Source organism: Antedon bifida, chromosome 2, assembly GCF_963402885.1.
Source record: "Antedon bifida chromosome 2, ecAntBifi1.1, whole genome shotgun sequence".
In the NCBI taxonomy this organism is placed as follows: Eukaryota; Metazoa; Echinodermata; class Crinoidea; order Comatulida; family Antedonidae; genus Antedon; species Antedon bifida.
In genome coordinates this window covers 22,850,134-22,870,427 of record NC_136227.1, presented here as the reverse complement: position 1 = coordinate 22,870,427, position 20,294 = coordinate 22,850,134, and the positions used below count along the sequence as shown (strand labels likewise).

The 20,294-nt window shown below is 33.8% G+C and overlaps 1 protein-coding gene across 2 annotated transcripts; it reads left to right on the top strand.

Moving 5' to 3' along the window:
• The first annotated feature begins 5,821 nt into the window (after window positions 1-5,821).
• On the top strand, window positions 5,822-20,023 carry LOC144836022 (DBH-like monooxygenase protein 1). 2 transcript variants are annotated; one of them, XM_078691194.1, is made up of 14 exons: window positions 5,822-5,939; window positions 9,835-10,210; window positions 10,477-10,623; window positions 10,862-11,038; window positions 12,163-12,249; window positions 12,397-12,570; window positions 14,146-14,248; window positions 14,712-14,878; window positions 16,365-16,422; window positions 17,084-17,208; window positions 17,420-17,479; window positions 17,908-18,032; window positions 19,093-19,207; window positions 19,498-20,023. In XM_078691194.1, the coding sequence occupies exons 2-14, from the start codon at window positions 9,965-9,967 to the stop codon at window positions 19,678-19,680; spliced, it is 1,767 nt and encodes a 588-aa protein (XP_078547320.1). In that variant the 5' UTR covers window positions 5,822-5,939; window positions 9,835-9,964; the 3' UTR covers window positions 19,681-20,023. The 2 variants fall into 2 exon arrangements, with proteins under 2 accessions (XP_078547320.1, XP_078547321.1); XM_078691195.1 differs by lacking the exon at window positions 5,822-5,939 and adding an exon at window positions 9,495-9,510 and having other exon boundaries at window positions 10,013-10,210.
• Window positions 20,024-20,294: the final 271 nt, after the last annotated feature.

Below are 20,294 nucleotides of genomic sequence, written 5' to 3'. Positions count from 1 at the left end.
TTCATTACAATTTGTTAATTATGTCAGTACAGTACAGAATTATTTACGTCCGATTAGTTCTATGTCGCACAACTATATTAAAAGTAAATACGATTACCTTTGGTTGACACGCTTGTTTTCGTGCACAAGTACAAATATATGCGTTGTGCTATCTGAAAGTTATCCGATACGTATGCAAATTAGTGCACAAATACAAATATGTGCGTTGTGCTATCTGAAAGTTATTGGATACGTTTTTTAGTTTTTTTAGACAAAATTAGTGCCTGCGAACCGTGTGCATCTTATTTATGCCACCAGGAATAAACACTCTGGTTAATATTAGGTATCTAAACCTACCGTCTAAAAATGTTCAAGCAGTAGTTACATTTATTGTTTACATTAAATATTTCATCTTTTTTTTTAAAGTTATTTATTTGTGCCGACGGTAGAGTAGGCCTATTCGGTCTTCAATTTGCATGTAGACCTACTTTGTCCAGTATATAATTCAATATAATTAAAATAAGTACCGAATAAGTAAAATACTAAAACACTGGACAAACAGAAGGAGACTGAATTAACGCAACTGACTATATGGAGTGAAATAATAAAGTTGCGAAGACACTGGACAGACACAGAAGGAGACTGAACTAACGCAACTGACTATATGGAGTGAAATAATAAAGTTGCGAAGACACTGGACAGACACAGAAGGAGACTGAACTAACGCAACTGACTATATGGAGTGAAATAATAAAGTTGCGAAGACACTGGACAGACAGAGAAGGAGACTGAACTAACGCAACTGACTATATGGAGTGAAATAATAAAGTTGCGAAGACACTGGACAGACACAGAAGGAGACTGAACTAACGCAACTGACTATATGGAGTGAAATAATAAAGTTGCGAAGACACTATACAGACAGAGAAGGAGACTGAACTAACGCAACTGACTATATGGAGTGAAATAATAAAGCTGCGAAGACACTGGACAGACAGAGAAGGAGACTGGACTGAACTAACGCAACTGACTATATGGAGTGAAATAATAAAGCTGCGAAGACACTGGACAGACAGAGAAGGAGACTGAACTAACGCAACTGACTATATGGAGTGAAATAATAAAGTTGCGCAGACACTGGACAGACAGCAGAGAAGGAGACTGAACTAACGCAACTGACTATATGGAGTGAAATATTAAAGCTGTGCAGACAGAGAAGGAGACTGAACTAACGCAACTGACTATATGGAGTGAAATATTAAAGCTGTGCAGACACTGGACAGACAGAGAAGCAGACTGAACTAACGCAACTGACTATATGGAATGAAGTAATAAAGCTGCGAAGACACTGGACAGACAGAGAAGGAGACTGAACTAACGCAACTGACTACAGTATATGGAGTGAAATAATAAAGTTGCGAAGACACTGGACAGACAGAGAAGGAGACTGAACTAACGCAACTGACTATATGGAATGAAGTAATAAAGCTGCGAAGACACTGGACAGACAGAGAAGGAGACTGAACTAACGCAACTGACTATATGGAGTGAAATAATAAAGTTGCGAAGACACTGGACAGACAGAGAAGGAGACTGAACTAACGCAACTGACTATATGGAGTGAAATAATAAAGTTGCGAAGACACTGGACAGACAGAGAAGGAGACTGAACTAACGCAACTGACTATATGGAGTGAAATAATAAAGTTGCGAAGACACTGGACAGACAGAGAAGGAGACTGAACTAACGCAACTGACTATATGGAATGAAATAATAAAGCTGCGTAGACACTGGACAGACAGCAGAGAAGGAGACTGAACTAACGCAACTGACTATATGGAGTGAAATATTAAAGCTGTGCAGACACTGGACAGACAGAGAAGGAGACTGAACTAACGCAACTGACTATATGGAGTGAAATATTAAAGCTGTGCAGACACTGGACAGACAGAGAAGCAGACTGAACTAACGCAACTGACTATATGGAATGAAGTAATAAAGCTGCGAAGACACTGGATCGGACAGACAGAGAAGGAGACTGAACTAACGCAACTGACTATATGGAGTGAAATAATAAAGTTGCGAAGACACTGGACAGACAGAGAAGGAGACTGAACTAACGCAACTGACTATATGGAGTGAAATAATAAAGTTGCGAAGACACTGGACAGACAGAGAAGGAGACTGAACTAACGCAACTGACTATATGGAATGAAATAATAAAGCTGCGCAGACACTGGACAGACAGCAGAGAAGGAGACTGAACTAACGCAACTGACTATATGGAGTGAAATATTAAAGCTGTGCAGACACTGGACAGACAGAGAAGGAGACTGAACTAACGCAACTGACTATATGGAGTGAAATATTAAAGCTGTGCAGACACTGGACAGACAGAGAAGCAGACTGAACTAACGCAACTGACTATATGGAGTGAAATAATAAAGCTGTGCCGACACTGGACAGACAGAGAAGGAGACTGAACTAACGCAACTGACTACAGTATATGGAGTGAAATAATAAAGCTGTGCAGACACTGGACAGAAGAGAAGCAGACTGAACTAACGCAACTGACTATATGGAATGAAGTAATAAAGCTGCGAAGACACTGGACAGACAGCAGAGAAGGAGACTAAACTAATGCAACTGACTACAGTATTTTCCAATACTAAATCGAACATAAAGAAAACATGGGATGTAATAAATAATTTATTAAACAGAAAAGTCAAATGTAAGCAAAATACTAATTTTATTTGTGATGGTCGATCTTTGGATCAACCGCAAGATATTGCAAATGCATTTAATGACTTTTTTACAAAAATTGGTCCCTCACTTGATAGAAAAATTCCCTCTGGAAACACTGATTATAATGATTATTTATTAATATTAATAATAATTATTATACCAAACAACCATTCAATGTACTTTTTTCCAACGACCGAAGAAGAAATATGTGATATAATAAATAATTTTAAAAATAATAAAGCTGCTGGGTTTGACGGTTTATGTCCTAATGTGGTTAAAGCGGTAGCAGACTTAATTAGCAAACCGCTCTGCCATATTTTTAACGCATCATTAGTTAAGGGTATTTTTCCCAGCCAACTAAAAATAGCTAAGATTACACCGTTTACAAATCTGGAGACAAAGGAGACATTAGTAATTATAGACCAATTTCTATTTTATCATGCTTCTCCAAAATTTTAGAACGTATTGCCTTTGTTAGAACTGTTTCTTTTCTAGATAAGTACGATATTCTTCATAATGGTCAATATGGTTTTCGTAGCAAATTTTCTTCTTCAATGGCTCTGGTGGATCTTACAGATAGAATTATAAGTGCTTTTGAGAACAAATCACATGCAATAGGTATTTTTTTGGATCTATCCAAATCATTTGATACGATAAACCATAACATTTTATTATATAAGTTAAGTTATTATGGAATTCGTGGTGTTGCTTTACAATGGTTCAAAAGTTACCTTGAAAATCGATCCCAGTGTACAAAATATGAATCTTTGCTGTCGGAACTGAAAAATATAACATGTGGAGTACCACAAGGATCGCTACTTGGACCACTATTATTTATTTTATATGTTAATGACATTTTTAAGACATCGGATCTTTTTTCATTTATACTATATGCCGATGATACAAATATATTTTACAGTAATGATGACATCTATGAATTATATCGTACTGCAAACAACCAACTACATTATATTTGTGAATGGTTTAAGGCTAATAGATTATCATCAAATTCAAAGAAATGTAATTATATTATTTTTAGTAATAAGAAAAAGAAGGCTGAGGATGTAGATAATTTAAAAATTGTACTTAACAATGATGACATTCAAAGAGTAGAACAAACAAAATTTCTCGGTGTCTTAATTGATGAGCAGTTGACTTGGAAATACCATATCAACGAATTAATGACTAAAATATCTAAAAGTATAGGAGTAATCAACAGAATTAAACGTTTAGTTCCTGTAAATATCCTCCGTACCTTATATAATTCTCTTGTTCTTCCTTATTTTTCATATTGTAATGTGGTCTGGGGTAATACTTTTCAATCTAATCTTAATAAATTAACATTGCTCCAAAAAAGAATCATACGAATAATTTCAAAATCTTCTTTTACAGCTAATACGGGTCCTCTATTTAAGGAACTTAATATAATGACACTTAAAGATATAAATACTTATCAGCAATATATTTTTGTTCATAACTGTGTTAATCATAATTATCCTCATAGATTTTACGATATGTTTAAATTTAATGTTAATTTCTATAACTACAACACTAGGTCATCCTCTTATATTCATCTCCCAAAACACAGGACTACCATATTTCACCAAAGTATTAGATACTCTGGTGCAAAACTTTGGAATGTTTTGCCTCTTTCGCTACAAAACATACAAAATGTAAATAGTTTCAAAAAGATTGCTAAATATTATTTATTATCAAACAATACTTAGAGGCCATGTTGTTTTGGTTTTTTTTTTTTTGTTAATATATTTACCTTTAGCAATAGTAAAAATGCATTAATATGATTTATACTGCAATTGATATGTACCGCTTTTCGTTTTATTGTTATTTTCATTTCTGTGTCTTATTTTATATGTTCTGCTTTTGAATGTTTTGTTTTGGCGTCCCTGACACAAGCTTTTGCTTTTTTGGTGACGCCACCTTTTTGGAAATAAATGTTGATTTTGATTGATTGATTGACAGAGAAGGAGACTGAACTAACGCAACTGACTACAGTATATGGAGTGAAATACTAAAGCTGCGAAGACACTGGACAGACAGAGAAGGAGACTGAACTAACGCAACTGACTATATGGAGTGAAATAATAAAGTTGCGAAGACACTGGACAGACAGAGAAGGAAACTGAACTAACGCAACTGACTATATGGAGTGAAATAATAAAGTTGCGAAGACACTGGACAGACAGAGAAGGAGACTGAACTAACGCAACTGACTATATTTTCAAATGTGCAAAGAAAACGCAATCACAATTTTGCAAATATGTGACGTTAAATGTGCAAATCATATTTTTATAAAAGGGTTTCGGTTCTGTTTATATTTAACAACATCAAGTATAGGTGGTGATTATAGTGCTGATAGGTATGATAATTATAGATTATAAATTACAATTATGAAAATCTAATTTCAAACAAGATTATGTATATAGTATAAAAATCATTGTTAAAATAATAAAAATTATAAAATATATAATTTAAATATCAATATGTATTAGGTTTTAGTTGCACAAAGTGTTAAATTACAAAATACGACAGACTTTATCAAATACATCGACAGGTCAATTTGTCACAAAATACGACAGAGCGGTATTGCAGAATACGACAGCACCACGTTTTATTTACAACTTACTTTGTACGGTACTGTACCTACTCTCATGGAGGAAATATATATATATATGAAGGGCAAGTGTTGCCCGATAGCTCTGCTAACATTTCTGGCTGTTTTACTTTATCGTTTTGATTTAGCTTTTCGCTTTTTTTTTGTATCTCCAATGAGATCCAGCCACTGATATCCACAGTATTGTCATTTTTTCAGTAATTTGCCTTTGGATTTATATAGGCCTATATTATACAGATATTGCCTGCTCTAACGGGCGTATCACCAGTAGGACAATACAACGTCCTCACTTGACTTACTGTGTCAAACACTAAAATCCAGCCAAACAATGCGATCTCATATAAGTAGGCCTACTCCATAAAGTTATTGGTCACTCTTTTGAGGGTTAATGTTCAATACAGTGTACTACAAAAGAAATAATTCAGTTACCTGTCTAAATCCTTACCAGCCATCAGACAATTGGATCACTCACTTGTGACGACACAACGTTAATACTGCCCAACCAAGTTCATACTATCTTGAATTGAATGCATTGATGCCAACAATATAGGCCTACAAGAGGGAAAAATTCTTCAAGTCACAGTAAGTAAAAAATAATAACAAACTTATTTATTATCTATCAGTAATATGATTAATCTTTGAAACAAAGAGCACAAGGATGTAAGTTACAGTCTTGTGTCATGGAGCATGTCAAGGAGCTGCGTAGGTATTAGAATTCCACCAACGTGCAATAAAATGTTTACAAGTTTATACATTACAAGTTGAACAAAAAAACAAGAAACAAAATCTCTCGCGTGCATCAGAATGTTGTTAATGTTGTTGCTAAAATCAATATGTATAGGCAGAAATACACTCACACAACAGGAGAGCTTCTACCATAGACAGAAACAAATTAGGCCTACCTAAAGGTAAAAATTTCAAGCAAAATAAGATAATAATAAATGCCATGGGCAACTGTTAAACAATTTCGATATTTTCATATATTAACTTAGATATTTTTATTTATGAAAAAAATGTGCCTAGATAAAAGTTTATTGAGAAAAGGTCTTCACGTAGATAACGAATGTTTAGATCTATTGAACCGTTGTTATTCCAATATCCTCTGTAATATTTTTAAATAGTTCAATTTTAATTTCATCAAATACTTGGTTCTAATCGCAATCTAATACATCCGATTCTCCAAATAGTTTGCCTTACACAATTTACATGAGAACATTTATCATAATTCAAGGTTTAGCCTAAATTATAATTTAAAATGAGTTGCTTTGTAATATACCCATTTTAATTTTTATTTTATTGTAGTATCTAATTTTAAAATTATTGTTTTGTCAATTGTATACCAACCTAGATCTCTATAATTGCTTTTTAGCCGTATAGGTGCTTTAAAGGCAAGTCACTAAAATAGACTCTGTTATTCAAATTGAGTTTATATTATGCTATATTATCCTATATTGCCGTTTTAATTTCCATTTTCTATTATACAGTATTTTACCATGATTTTACATCACGTTGTTGTCCTGTAAGAACATTCGATTTAGTGTAATTAAAATCAAATTTCCATTTACATGAAATCTCACTTGCTGCTATAAGTAGGAGGTTTTTATCTTCACCGATCAGCCCAAACAAGGCTCCAATTTTAACATAAAATATATTAACTCCAGTTTTTCTGTCTATTTTTCTTTGCTTTTGATACAATTGAATATGCGAGGGTGTTTAAAAACTATAAAGAAAACAATAGGCCAACAACGATGCGGTAAAATACAGTTCCAATTACTGTATGCCTATTGTTCGTTTAATAAAAAATCGACCATGAAATGGCACCGAAAACGAGCGATGTTCAAACTCGATATGGAGTGATCAGGGGAGTCCCTTATATTATATTTAACAACAACATAAAAAGAAAGTAAAAGAAAAGGAATTTTAAAAAAAGGAGTAAAAAACAGTAACAGACTACAGTATAATTATATTTCAAGTTCAAGTTCAAAAAACATTTATTTGTTCAACAATGGCATATTATTTTACAGTGTAATATATAGGTGTGTACATTATTTAAATGAAACATGGTAATAAGTCATCATTTGGGGTCTTCTCTAGAAAATCAAGTTTCTTGTCTCAAGAAAGACCCCAGAAGCAATACACATAAACTAATAAAATTTACTACTTAAAATAATAAATAAAACAAAAACGATGAAATAAAAATAGATACATTCAGTGTACTACAATCATAATAATATTTAAATTAGTATAACGAAATAAGATATTTTTTACGAAAAGTATAAAGAGATTTAAAATGCTTTAGTTTGTCATCAAGATCATTCCAGATTCGCGGTCCTGAAACAGAAATAAAATATTCGGAAATTTTCAGTCTAAAAGGAGGTACATCAAGATACTGAAATTCATTGTATGATGAATTAATAGATTAGACATTGTCTCAGGGAGGTTGGTATTAAAGAATTGAAAAATAAAGGAAGCAATTTGTGTTGTAAATAGATCATGAAAACTAAGTATATTGAGTTTTTAAAATAAAGGTTGGGAAGGGGCAAGATAGTGAGAGAAAGTAATAATACGGGCAGCACGTTTAATTTGTTTATTAAGTTTGTCTAAGTTTGACGGGTAGTCGGCTGCCCAAATAATGTTGCAATAAAGAAGATGAGGTTGTATATATCATATATATCGGCCCCTGCATGCAATGTTATAACTTTGCCGCCGCCCGAAATTTTTTTTTCATTCAGTTGTAATTGTCGCCCAAGATTAAACAAAAGAAAAGACATATTACAACGATCAACGTCGAGCGATACGTGTATATAAATAAAGAGTTGCGAATGAATTGCCTATTTTCACCTGAAAAATAAACGCATTTTGGTCCCTGGATGCAACCTGATTTTGACGTGTGTATCGTACTCATACAGCTACGAACGATTCGTACAAAGGACACCGCCAGACAACCACGTAGGCCTACCTATTATCCGTTTATATACGTCAATAATGGAACGCCGTGGTTACCTACAGTATGTGTGGCTATATAGTATAGTGTACCATCATCATAGAGGATATGTTAACAATAATAGTACACTAATACTATGGTAACTGTGTACTGTAGTTTACATTATAGCATGGAGTAAATTCTTTACTCCATGATTATAGAAACCGATTTTTTTTTCTAGGCCACCCACCGATACGTACTCAACTGTATCAATACCTATTTATATTGATATATATATTAATTTCCTCAAAATATTGATGTAAATAAATAATATTGAGCTATAATAAGCTTTTTTCAGGGCTTCCCCTAGACGTACGTTCGCATTGAACTTCAACGCAACGCAACAAAACAAAATACTGTGTGAATGAAATCGGCAACAAAATGTTGTTTAATTAAATTCGATAATTAGTTAGGTGTGTGTATGATCGTTCTGCTCATTGGTAGCATGCTACATGATTTCCGGCCATCTGGGGCTTCATTTAACAAAGTTCGCTTCGCCACAGGTCCCGTCGACGGCCCTGGACAAGCACTTTTTTCAGCCGTGCAAACGCTGATTTGCGCGAAGCGCCCTGTTGTGACGCTTTTACTAAAAAAAGGCCTATAGGGGGAAATTCCACCTTTTAATAGGCATATTTAAAGTAGGCCTATCAATTTTTGATACATTTAAAATAACATGGGAGTGCCATTTCCGACTATCTATGGAGGTGATATATTTTCAAAATTGCCTCGACTCAGCCCCACCATGGTTGGGGCTGAGTTGGTGTCGACTCTCTACAGTTGCGCTGGATCCGCCCCTGGTGATGTACAAAAATTGGGCAATGTGTATAAACTCGACGCGCGAAATGCAAACTCGACATGTACGGCATTTATGTCCGTCCTGGCGTGCCATAAACATGATCGTTGCGACGATCGAAACGGTTAGTTATAACTTCCGAGAGTATTAGAAAAGGCAATCTACCAATAGAACGCTGCTCGGCCAGATCAAAGAGTTTACATCTAGTTGCCTCACGCCCCAACTTGACTGATTTTCGATTGGCCAATTGGCTTCCTCAAATGTCTATTCTGGAAATATCTGTATACTACTATCCATAGGGGCCATATAGCCTACTACTATCCATAGGGGCCATATAGCCTACTACTATCCATAGGGGCCATATAGCCTAATTCAAGGTAAGCAGGACTACAGTATTCATGATTGATTGATTTTATTTGTCATCATAAAAACATACTGAACATTATTTACAAGATCGAGACTGCGGTAAAATTGGGAAAGGATGACATTTTGATGACATGACATTTGAAAAGCCAATCGAAGAAGAAAAACGAAATATGTTTTTAAAAGACTATGTTATGTGATAAAAAGTTACTTCTATATGATCCAATATAGTGTCAAGTTTGTAAGATGATATCGGTACTTACATTTATAGAGAACTTGACGTTTCGCCTACTAACAGCAAGGCATAATCATAAGTGACTATGTTTCTACATTTTCAGCAGTTAAAGTGTGTATAGTATTTCCACGGCTGGATCGGGAATTATAAAATATTGTCACGTCAAAGAAACAATAGCAGTCAATAGGTGTGATTGCAATAGCCGGAAGGAAACTGTCAAAGGAATACGTATAATGTACATGTCAATGTTAATCGTTTGCTCACTTACGGTTCCTATCAAGATGGAATTCAGCCACCAAGTATATCTAGATCCCCTGGATAATGTTCAACTACTATGGAGCACAGACAACAGCATGATTACATTTGAAGTTCGAGCATATACAACTGGCTACGTTGGAATTGGATTTTCAAGTAACGGTGGAATGAGAGGATCTGATGTGGTACTTGCATGGGTGAAAGACGGCGTACCTTACATTTCGGTAACGTTCAGTTCTATTTTATTGTCATATTCATAAATGTTACAGAACCTTTCACTTTTAACTGTCGTTACATCTCATGCCTATTTTACTGTATGCACCACCTGAATTCAGTGTTGCAATTATAATGATTTGTAGCAGGCTTTTGCCATATCACTTTTTAAGTGTAGGCCTACCGTAGAAATTTAACATTGTAGTTTATGTAAGATATGATTAATTTATGACATGCCAAAATTAATATTGAAAATGTAATGTTATCTCATTTTAAGGATCGTCACTGTATTGGTAACGAAGAACCCCGTGTTGATACACAAAATGATTATGAATTGCTGTATGGCAGTGAGGTAGATGGCTTAACAGTAGTTGGATATCAACGCAAAATGATCACATGTGACGTCAACGATTACGACATTACCGTAACTATTTTTCTTTATTGTATTATCAATCAATACGTCATACGTTCATTTATAAAGGTTATAGCCGTTTAAATTAATGTACAATGGTTCCTGTCGTATACATGTCTATGTAAAACGCTTTATTCAAAAGACAATGTGATTGGATTAGATTGAATTAAAATTGGATTAAAATGTATTGCGATCAATTGTAGTGTTTTACGCAACACGAAACGGAGGTTTACTTATATTTATTTTACAGGCTGATACAGTGAGAGTAATCTGGTCATATCACTCGGCGGACCCATTTAATTACACGAAAGCAACATATCACGGTCCTCGACATCGAGGTGTACGATCAATTATATTTATGGATGTTATTCCTCCAAATGATACTTTGCCGGAAGACGCAAGCAGTTTTGACTTTCTGATAGATAACGTGAGTCTACAACACAAAACATACCAATATCAATTGTAGAATAAATACGGTACTAGGCTACAGCATAGGCCTATAACCATTTTAGATTATATATTTTTTTTTAATCATTTTATTTTCATAACTCTATTATAGTAGAGGCCTATCTAATTTACCTTTTTGAGATTCACCCACTTTTATTCACTTCTTTTTTTCATGTTATAATGTTACAAAATGTAACATTTATTTTGGAAACTAAAGTATTTGGAATAAACAATTTGTGTATACCATGTATTGTATAAACAATGTTTGTAATACAGTTTCTTCATTTTAATAACATTTGATGATAGCTTAGATTGAGAGAAGTACCTAATTACGTTACCTACCGGTATGCCTATTCGTTGCTTGTATTTCTGTATTTGTAGTTAACGTTTATTGCCTTCCTATTATTGTTATTTTTCCTACTTCAACATAACTTATTTCATTACAGCACGTTTTAATTGATGTTCATTTGTTCGTATTAGACTAGTCCACTAGTCATATTTCCACTCTAATAAGATGCTGTAGGCATTTCGTGTTAAAAGCGAATAAATGTGTTTTAGGGTAATTTTGGGGTGCTGAATTCAAATCTGCCCAATTTTTAGATCTTCACCCTTAAAATGTGAAAAAAAACATGGCGGCTGAAATAGAGTATTTACAACTCTAATAACAATATATTATTGTTATAGACACCATTTTAAACCTGCTATGTTACATAGGTATAGACACCATTTTTAACTTGCTATGTTACATCATTTAAGTCAAGTCACAAGACAAAATACATAGGTATAGACACCATTTTTAACTTGCTATGTTACATCATTTAAGTCAAGTCACAAGACAAAATACATAGGTATAGACACCATTTTTAACTTGCTATGTTACATAAAAGTCGAGTTATAAGCCAAAATACGTTTAAAATGTGGCCATCTTGGATTTCAAATTTTAAGGGTAAAGATCTGAAAATTAGATTTGAATTCAGCACCCCGAAATTACCCTAAAACACATGTTTATTCGCTTTTACACGAAATGCCTACAGCATTTCATTTTTCTCAAATCTGGACTAGTCTATATTTTTATAGTCCTAAAACATTTCGTATATTTTCCAGATTATCGTACCAAATGATACTGATACAACTTACTGGTTTTACCACATGCAGCTTCCAAGGCTTTCAAACGAAAATCATATTATTCGGGTACGAACACTATTTTATGAAATCTATAAAGTTAATGAAATTAATAATAAACGTTTCTTCAGTATAAATAAATAACAAAACATCATGTCATCGTTATTGAGGTTTATTAGTTGGAATTTCCTGATTATATATATTATTTCTTTTAAGATTGATCCCGTAATACAACCAGGAAATGAGGGAATTGTTCATCATTTAATTGTAAAGGAGTGTCATGGACTTGGAGGGATTAATGGCACTGGAAGTCTTAATATAAAAAGTAAAGATATGTATATGTTTAAATCCTGTTCAAAACAGATTTATGCATGGTCCGTTGGAGGAGGAGTAAGTCAAACAATAACTATATAAAATAAATTGTTTATACCATCTTTTTTAAACACTATATTGCATTCATATAAATCATTAATTTGTATCCATTTGTCCTATGTTATAATAATGCCATCAACTTCGTCATTCGTCCAGCAATCCATTCATTAACTTCGTCATTCGTCCACCAATCCATCCATCAACTTCGTCATTCGTCCACCAATATATCCATCAACTCCTTCAATCGTTCACCGTAATCAATCCATCAACTTCGTCATTCGTCCACCAATCCATCCATCAACTTCGTCATTCGTCCACCAATCCATTCATTAACTTCGTCATTCGTCCACCAATCCACCCATCAACTTCGTCATTCTTCCACCAATCCATCCATCAACTTCGTCATTCGTCCACCAATCCATTCATTAACTTCGTCATTCGTCCACCAATCCATCCATCAACTTCGTCATTCGTCCACCAATCCATTCATTTACTTCGTCATTCGTCCACCAATCCATCCATCTACTTCGTCATTCGTCCACCAATCCCATCCATCAACTTCGTCATTCTTCCATCAATCCATTCATTAACTTCGTCATTCTTCCATCAATCTATTCATTAACTTCGTCATTCGTCCACCAATCCATCCATCAACTTCGTCATTCATCCACCAATCCATCCATCAACTTCGTCATTCGTCCACCAGTCCATTCATTAACTTCGTCATTCGTCCACCAATCCATCCATCAACTTCGTCATTCGTCCACCAATCCATTCATTAACTTCGGCATTCGTCCACCAATCCATCCATCAACTTCGTCATTCGTCCACCAATCCCATTCATCAACTTCGTCATTCTTCCACCAATCCATTCATTAATTTCGTCATTCGTCCACCAATCCATTCATCCATCCATCAACTTCGTCATTCGACGTCCACCAATCCATCCATCAACTTCGTCATTCGTCCACCAATCCATCCATCAACTTCGTCATTCCTCCACCGATCCATCCATCCATCCATCAACTTCGTAATTCGTCCACCAATCCATCAACTTCGTCATTCTTCCACAAATCCATCCATCAACTTTGTCATTCGTCCACCAATCCATCTACTTCGTCATTCGTCCACCAATCCATCCATCAACTTCGTAATTCGTCCACTAATTCATCCATCTACTTCGTCATTTGTTCACCAATCCATCCATCAACTTCGACATTCTTTCACTAATACATCCAAACTCCGTCATTCGTTCACTACTCTATCCATCGGCTCCGTCCTTCTTTCACTAATCCATCCATCAGCTCCGTCGTTCGTTCACTAATCCATCCATCAGCTCCGTCGTTCGTTCACTAAATCTATCCATGAACTCATTCATTCGTAAATAAGTGAATACATCCATTCATTAGTCTGTACATAATTTGTCTTGTAGTATATCATCTATTACAGTTAGTGCTCAGTCGATATTATCCATTGACTGTCAGTTCATTTAGTTATATTTTAGCGTGGTTCTTACATATTACTATATTTATGCATTTATACATGGTTTCTGCCTTTCTGTTTAAAAGTTTAAAATACCAATCTTTTGTATAGGCATTGACGTTTCCAGAGCATGTGGGGTATCGGATCGGCGGTGAAAATGAGATAAAGTATTTGCAGTTAAACATACACTACGATAATCCTCAGTTTCTTACAGGTAGGCTAACTAAATGTTTCCTTAATGTTTATGAGTGGTATACAGCGATTAAGCTACCGAATATCACAAGCTGCAGTATATATAATAGATATATATATAGTACTGTTAAAATTACAGGGGGGTTTTTAGGTAAACATTATATATCTTTTACATCCAATTTTTGGTCAAAGTGGATAACTATTATGTGTAAAATTAAATGGCATATTCACAAAACAATTTGTTATTATTTTTTTCAGGAAGACAATAATATCTTACCGTTTATTCTGTCTTTTTATAAGTGAAACCATTATTTTGTTGGGTTTTTGGTTGTGAATGCAAAATGGTCTGATTTTATTATCTTCATTTTTGTATGTTTTTGTGGAGAAAAAAACCTCTTTAATTCTCATTACCTCATTTTGATTATTTGTAAACCCATTCTTTACCATTATTTACTTAAAATTAGACTGTATTTTAATTGTGTTAGGTATTCGTGACAGCTCGGGAGTTCGTATTTATTATACACAAACCCTTCGTCAATATGATTCAAGTATGATGATGATTGGTTTCCCTGGATCATCTTTGTTTATAATTCCACCTAAAGAAGAAGCCTTTCAGGTATATGGTTCCTGTAGTGCCACATGTACAAAGCAGGTATTATTTTTAGTTTTATTCTTTTAGGCCTCAAAACAAGAAAAAAATAACAATTTTGAGAAATGAATACAGTAATGAAAATGAAAAACCAGAGAAAGTAGGCCTACCATTATTATGATAACCAGTTTGTATCAATAACGATATAATTATTTGGTCTCTTTTGTTGTTTTTGTGGTGGTTAAATATTGTCCCCTTGATAGACGTGTCCCCTGAGGGATTGGCCGTAGTATCAATATTTCCCTTCAGTGTCCCCTAAATCGGGGTTTCCCAAAAAAGGGAGTTCTACTGTACATATGTGGTGGTTTAACCACAGGAATATACTTAAACTATTTTCATCGGTTGTGCAATTTTTAAACATAAAATATAATTGATTGAATGTATAAACATTAAATATTAAAATATCCAACCCCATGGGCGTTCATATTATACAAATAATGAATGTTTATGAGTGTAATGGTACAAATAATGGCATGAGGTGAATGATGAAAGGTTATATATCAACGAGGCAAAGCCGAGTTAATATTTAACCTTTCATCATTCATCAAATGCCATTATTTGTACCATTACAGGAATATAAAACATTCATTATTTGTTGTTATATAAAATCTAAATAGATTCCTGTCATTTGAATTAAATAAAAGGTAGCCCTAGCCTGGCCTAGGCCTACTTTAATTCACAATGATTAAAACAGAACAGGCTAATTATCCTATTAATTAATCAAAATCCTACAAACGATCTAAAGCTAATTTAAATGCCTTTTTAATCTAAATTAGTACATATATCTCTCTAATAATGTACTTCATCGCTAAACTAGTCATAACATTCAAATCGCGGCGAAAGTACAAAATAGGTGGCGCTGTTGTATTTCAAAAGCAATTAGTATAAACCAAAATATATATATATATATATTTTTTTTTTTTTTTAAACCATATTTAATGAGGGTGATCCATCCAGCTATTGCTGATCATTAGGGACCCTCAGAGGTTCACAAGACAAACATATACACAAGATGCTCTACATAAACAAAGTCTTATTACAAGTCTTTGGGAGTGGAGTAATTTGGTCCTTAGAAAAAATCCTGACATGTGACGGGACTTGAACCCAGGACCCTTGGAGTGGTTGCCAAGCATCATAACCACCAAGCCACAACTCCACCCGTAAATATATTCCAAACGCGAAAAGATTTTTTTTTTCGTACACAAAAAAAGTACTATTAAACGATCGCGTATTATTACATGACCCACATCTTTGTCCAATCAAATGACAGGAATTTATTTAGGTGTTATATAATATAGATTATATTATGTATATTTGTTTGTGTTAAAATTAGTTTGTTTTAAATGCTCCACCATTTTGTCACTACAACCCAGTAGGTTAGAGAGCTGGGTTAGGCCCTAAGCAATTAAATTGTTCAACACATAATAACAGTAAAGTATCAATTTATTTATTTATTTTTATGATTTGAACATGATAATCTATCTCACAGTTGTTGTCTGGGGAAGATATGAAGATATTTGCCGTCAGTTTCCATGCACATTTAGCAGGTATGCTTCTTATAGAGAGAACGTTTGCTCATTTATACAATGTTTGCTATTACACGCAGTTCCAAAATACGAAACTATATAAATACATAATGAGATGAATCTAATAATGGACAACCGTGAGATATTAGTCAATACCTTCATTGGTAAAGGTTATTAGTGCCTCTACCGATTAACAATTTGATATTGTTATTAAACATATTAATACATAGGCCTACATATACGTTGTGCAAATACATTTAAATTGAAGACTATCTTATTATTTCCTGTTATCTACCACAATATAATATATAGTTTATGTAGATGTTTTGAGTTTATCAGGAAATTTTAATTACACGTTGTGAAAAAATAGTCAACATTTGGGTAGCTTAGGCCTATAGAATGTAGGCCTCATATTTGTCATTTTGATAGCCTGCTTCAAAATATTATTATATCATTTTTTCTAGTTTAAATAATATGAACTTTTCGAGGGTTAGATCATAGTTGAGCGTAAAGAAACACTATGAAGATATAGATTGCTAAATTAGATTAGCGTTAATTGTCAGGTTATTATCAGGTTAGTTAGATCACGTCATGGCTAAAATTAGATTCTCTATTTTTCTTAAACTACAATCTTATGAGAAATCAGATCTAAATTATCAACACAATAATCAACTTTTTACAGCAATTGCTATGCGCCTAACACACTATCGCAATGGAAAATATATCGGCGAAATTTCACGAGATAAAACATATGACTTTAATTTACAAGAATTTCGATACCTAAAAGACGAGTGGATTGTCAAACCGGTAAGAATCACTTTATTTTAAATTCACCTTTCAAAAATAAATTCAGTATTTATAGATGAAATGAGTGCATGTTTGTTTTCAAATATCTACAGATTCCTGCATTCAGACTCCACATTAAAGTGCCGCACTATCGTTTCTATCGTTTTTTCCCGATAACATATTTTAAAATTAATACTGTTTTATATTCATTTTGTTTCAAAACATATTATAGGGAGATGATCTACTAGTTGAATGTGTATACAAGACGATGGATAGAGAAAAGGTTACATTTGTAAGTAGGCCTACTTATTATTAACAATATTCCTCATGGTGTAAATTATTTGTGTATATTAAACTAAAAAGTACTACGGCAACACGGTAATATATTTTTCGGAATGGTAGCGATACTTTCTCAGAGCGCCGGACCGAATCCGGTCACGATGTGAAGTAACTTTATACGTGCATGCTATTCAGATCTTTAAACCAAATCAGTATTTTAAAGTAAAATTCAACACAAACATTGGAGTCTGAATTAAAGTATTACTTATTTACGAAGTAACGAATACAGTTTGAAAACTACATACTTAAATCTTGATTAAGCTTAGTAATGTCATTTTTTGCTCTTCACTACTAACTCCGTAGCAACTGTATTGCAGTTTTGAAAATGTATTGCTCTGTTCGATATTTTATTAAATTGTTTTTCAATATATTATTTTCAAGGGAGGACTTTCGTCGAGAGATGAAATGTGCTCGGCGTTTATATTTTACTATCCTAAAGTAAACGCTGGCAATTGCTACAGCGTTCCGCAACAAAAGAACCTTCATCTGAACCTTGATAATTCAAAGTAAGTTACGGTAATATTATTGGTTTTGTTGAGGTCCGTTATTTAATGTGGGTGTCATGTAACTCCATTCCATGACGCTCATTCTGCTGTACCACTGTCGACAAAAGTGGGGTCATATCAATGAAGATAGGAATTTAGGACCAGGAACTACAGTACCCTTTTCAACATTTTGTTTCGCTTTCATCATTTCATTTCATCATTTTATTGTTTATTATTTAATATTAATTCTATAATCATATAGAACTTCAACTCAGTTAAAACAACTTTTATGTATCTATCTTAAAATTGTACATTTATATTTTAATCACATTTAGTTCTAATGTCCCTAATTAAATATAGGCCCACTCTGAATCTCCTCTTAAATTATTGAATAGGTCGGAACCTTCTGGCCAATTATTGATATAGATATTGAATCGCAAAAGCGTCAGACATCTGTCAATTCCGTGATAAGTGGGCACAGTTGCCTAAAATGCACGTAGAAGCACCAACTTCAGATATAGACAAAGATAAATACAAAGATAAATCTGATTTATAACAAGGCCAACAGCCATTAAGTCGCGTGCTACAATGCATAGTGATACCGGACCAACAGCCAGACCGACAGACCGACCGACCGACCGACATAGTGAACTATGGAGTCGCGTCCACGCGACTAAAATGTATAAATACATATAAGTATTTTAGTGGTAATATATCTTGGTTAATAGCTCAACAACATACAGCTTCTTACGTAAGGCGATGTTTGAAATTCGAAAAAGCTGATGCGGTCCTTACCTTCCACAATTGTATATGTAATTTACGGACAAATCTTGCCTATGGATGGCAATTTTTGTTTAAAATCTGGAATTTATAAAGGAACCGCACCTTCTTTCTTTGTCAACATATAGTCTACTCGTATGAATGAATGGAATATTTTTGTTTACAGTATGAAAATGTCATAGGCCAAATAAACTAAAACTTCACGTAAACCACCACCACTAGTCAAGTAAGGGTAGGCCTATTATAATAATTACTCACAGCTGAATATTATGTAATCTCTCATTTTTTTACAATTATGTAGAGATGTACGTGAATCAATAGAAAGCATAGAATGGACAGATGAAAAAAGAAATCTTATCAGAAACTGGTGGTATGATACACCCAGAATGTCACGGTGTACAAGCAATTTCCTTGAGGTAAGATATTATGGTATTACGATAATAATAGTGAATTTAAATAGGCAAGTCGAAGTGATATGTTTAGTGAAAATTAATTCTTAATTAATTATGCTGTGTTCTTTTGAAAGGGGAAATGTAAAAATAATGTAGGCCTGTATTGAAAGTTTTTTCGCCACTCTTAATAAACCCTTTTCTTTTGATTCATTGAGTTCCATTTTTGTCTCCAACTTGTATCTTTAATGTCAGTTAGGCCTATTTGGACAAAAAAGAAATATTGATTTAATAACTGTATTTCTCTTTGATTTTAGGGATATAAAAATTATTATGAAGACACAAGTTTGAAAGAGATCATTGCCTTACAAAATGGATTAGTTGAGGAGAGTAACAGTTGTTCAAGTTACGAAGACCGTTCAACAAGTCAGGGAAGAGTGAATCTCACTGTACCGAAATTAAATATAATACTCTTTGCATTCATTTTTCTTGTATTTTAAACATGTATTCCCTCCAATCGAAAGACTTTTTATTTCAAGCTGTAATGTTTATAATGTAAAGTGCCGCCGAAATGAGCGCTATAGTTTAAGTGTTAATGTATGTTATGTTTTGCGCAAAATGAATCAAACTGGGCTTGATTTGATATTCTTGTTGTGTATAAAGGATATATACATTCTATACTGGAACATGATGTTGCTGTGTGGAACCCGTCATCTTGAAACATTCAGGGACAGTTTTTTATACAAAGGATCGTCTTTGCTCAATGCATTACCTTTCGAAATCCAAAACGCAACATCATTTAATATTTTTAAAGTTCCAACAAAAAAATATCTCACCCCTATTCCTTTTTTTTTTGGTTTTTCTATTTTTCGTTTTTGTATTGTTCCCGTTTTTTAAGTGTTGAGGGTCTCATGCATGTCAGCCTCGGCTGTTTTGATTCACCTTTATTAAACTAAGATTAATAAAAAAAATTAAAAACCTTTTACCGGTCTTAGACCAATGTCTGTTATCCCTTACTAGGTAAGGTTTTCGCGCCGCAGCTTTAGCCTGCTACATTTCCACAGGACTACTCATTCAGAAGCTACAGTTTTGGAATTTTGTAAAACTCGGACGG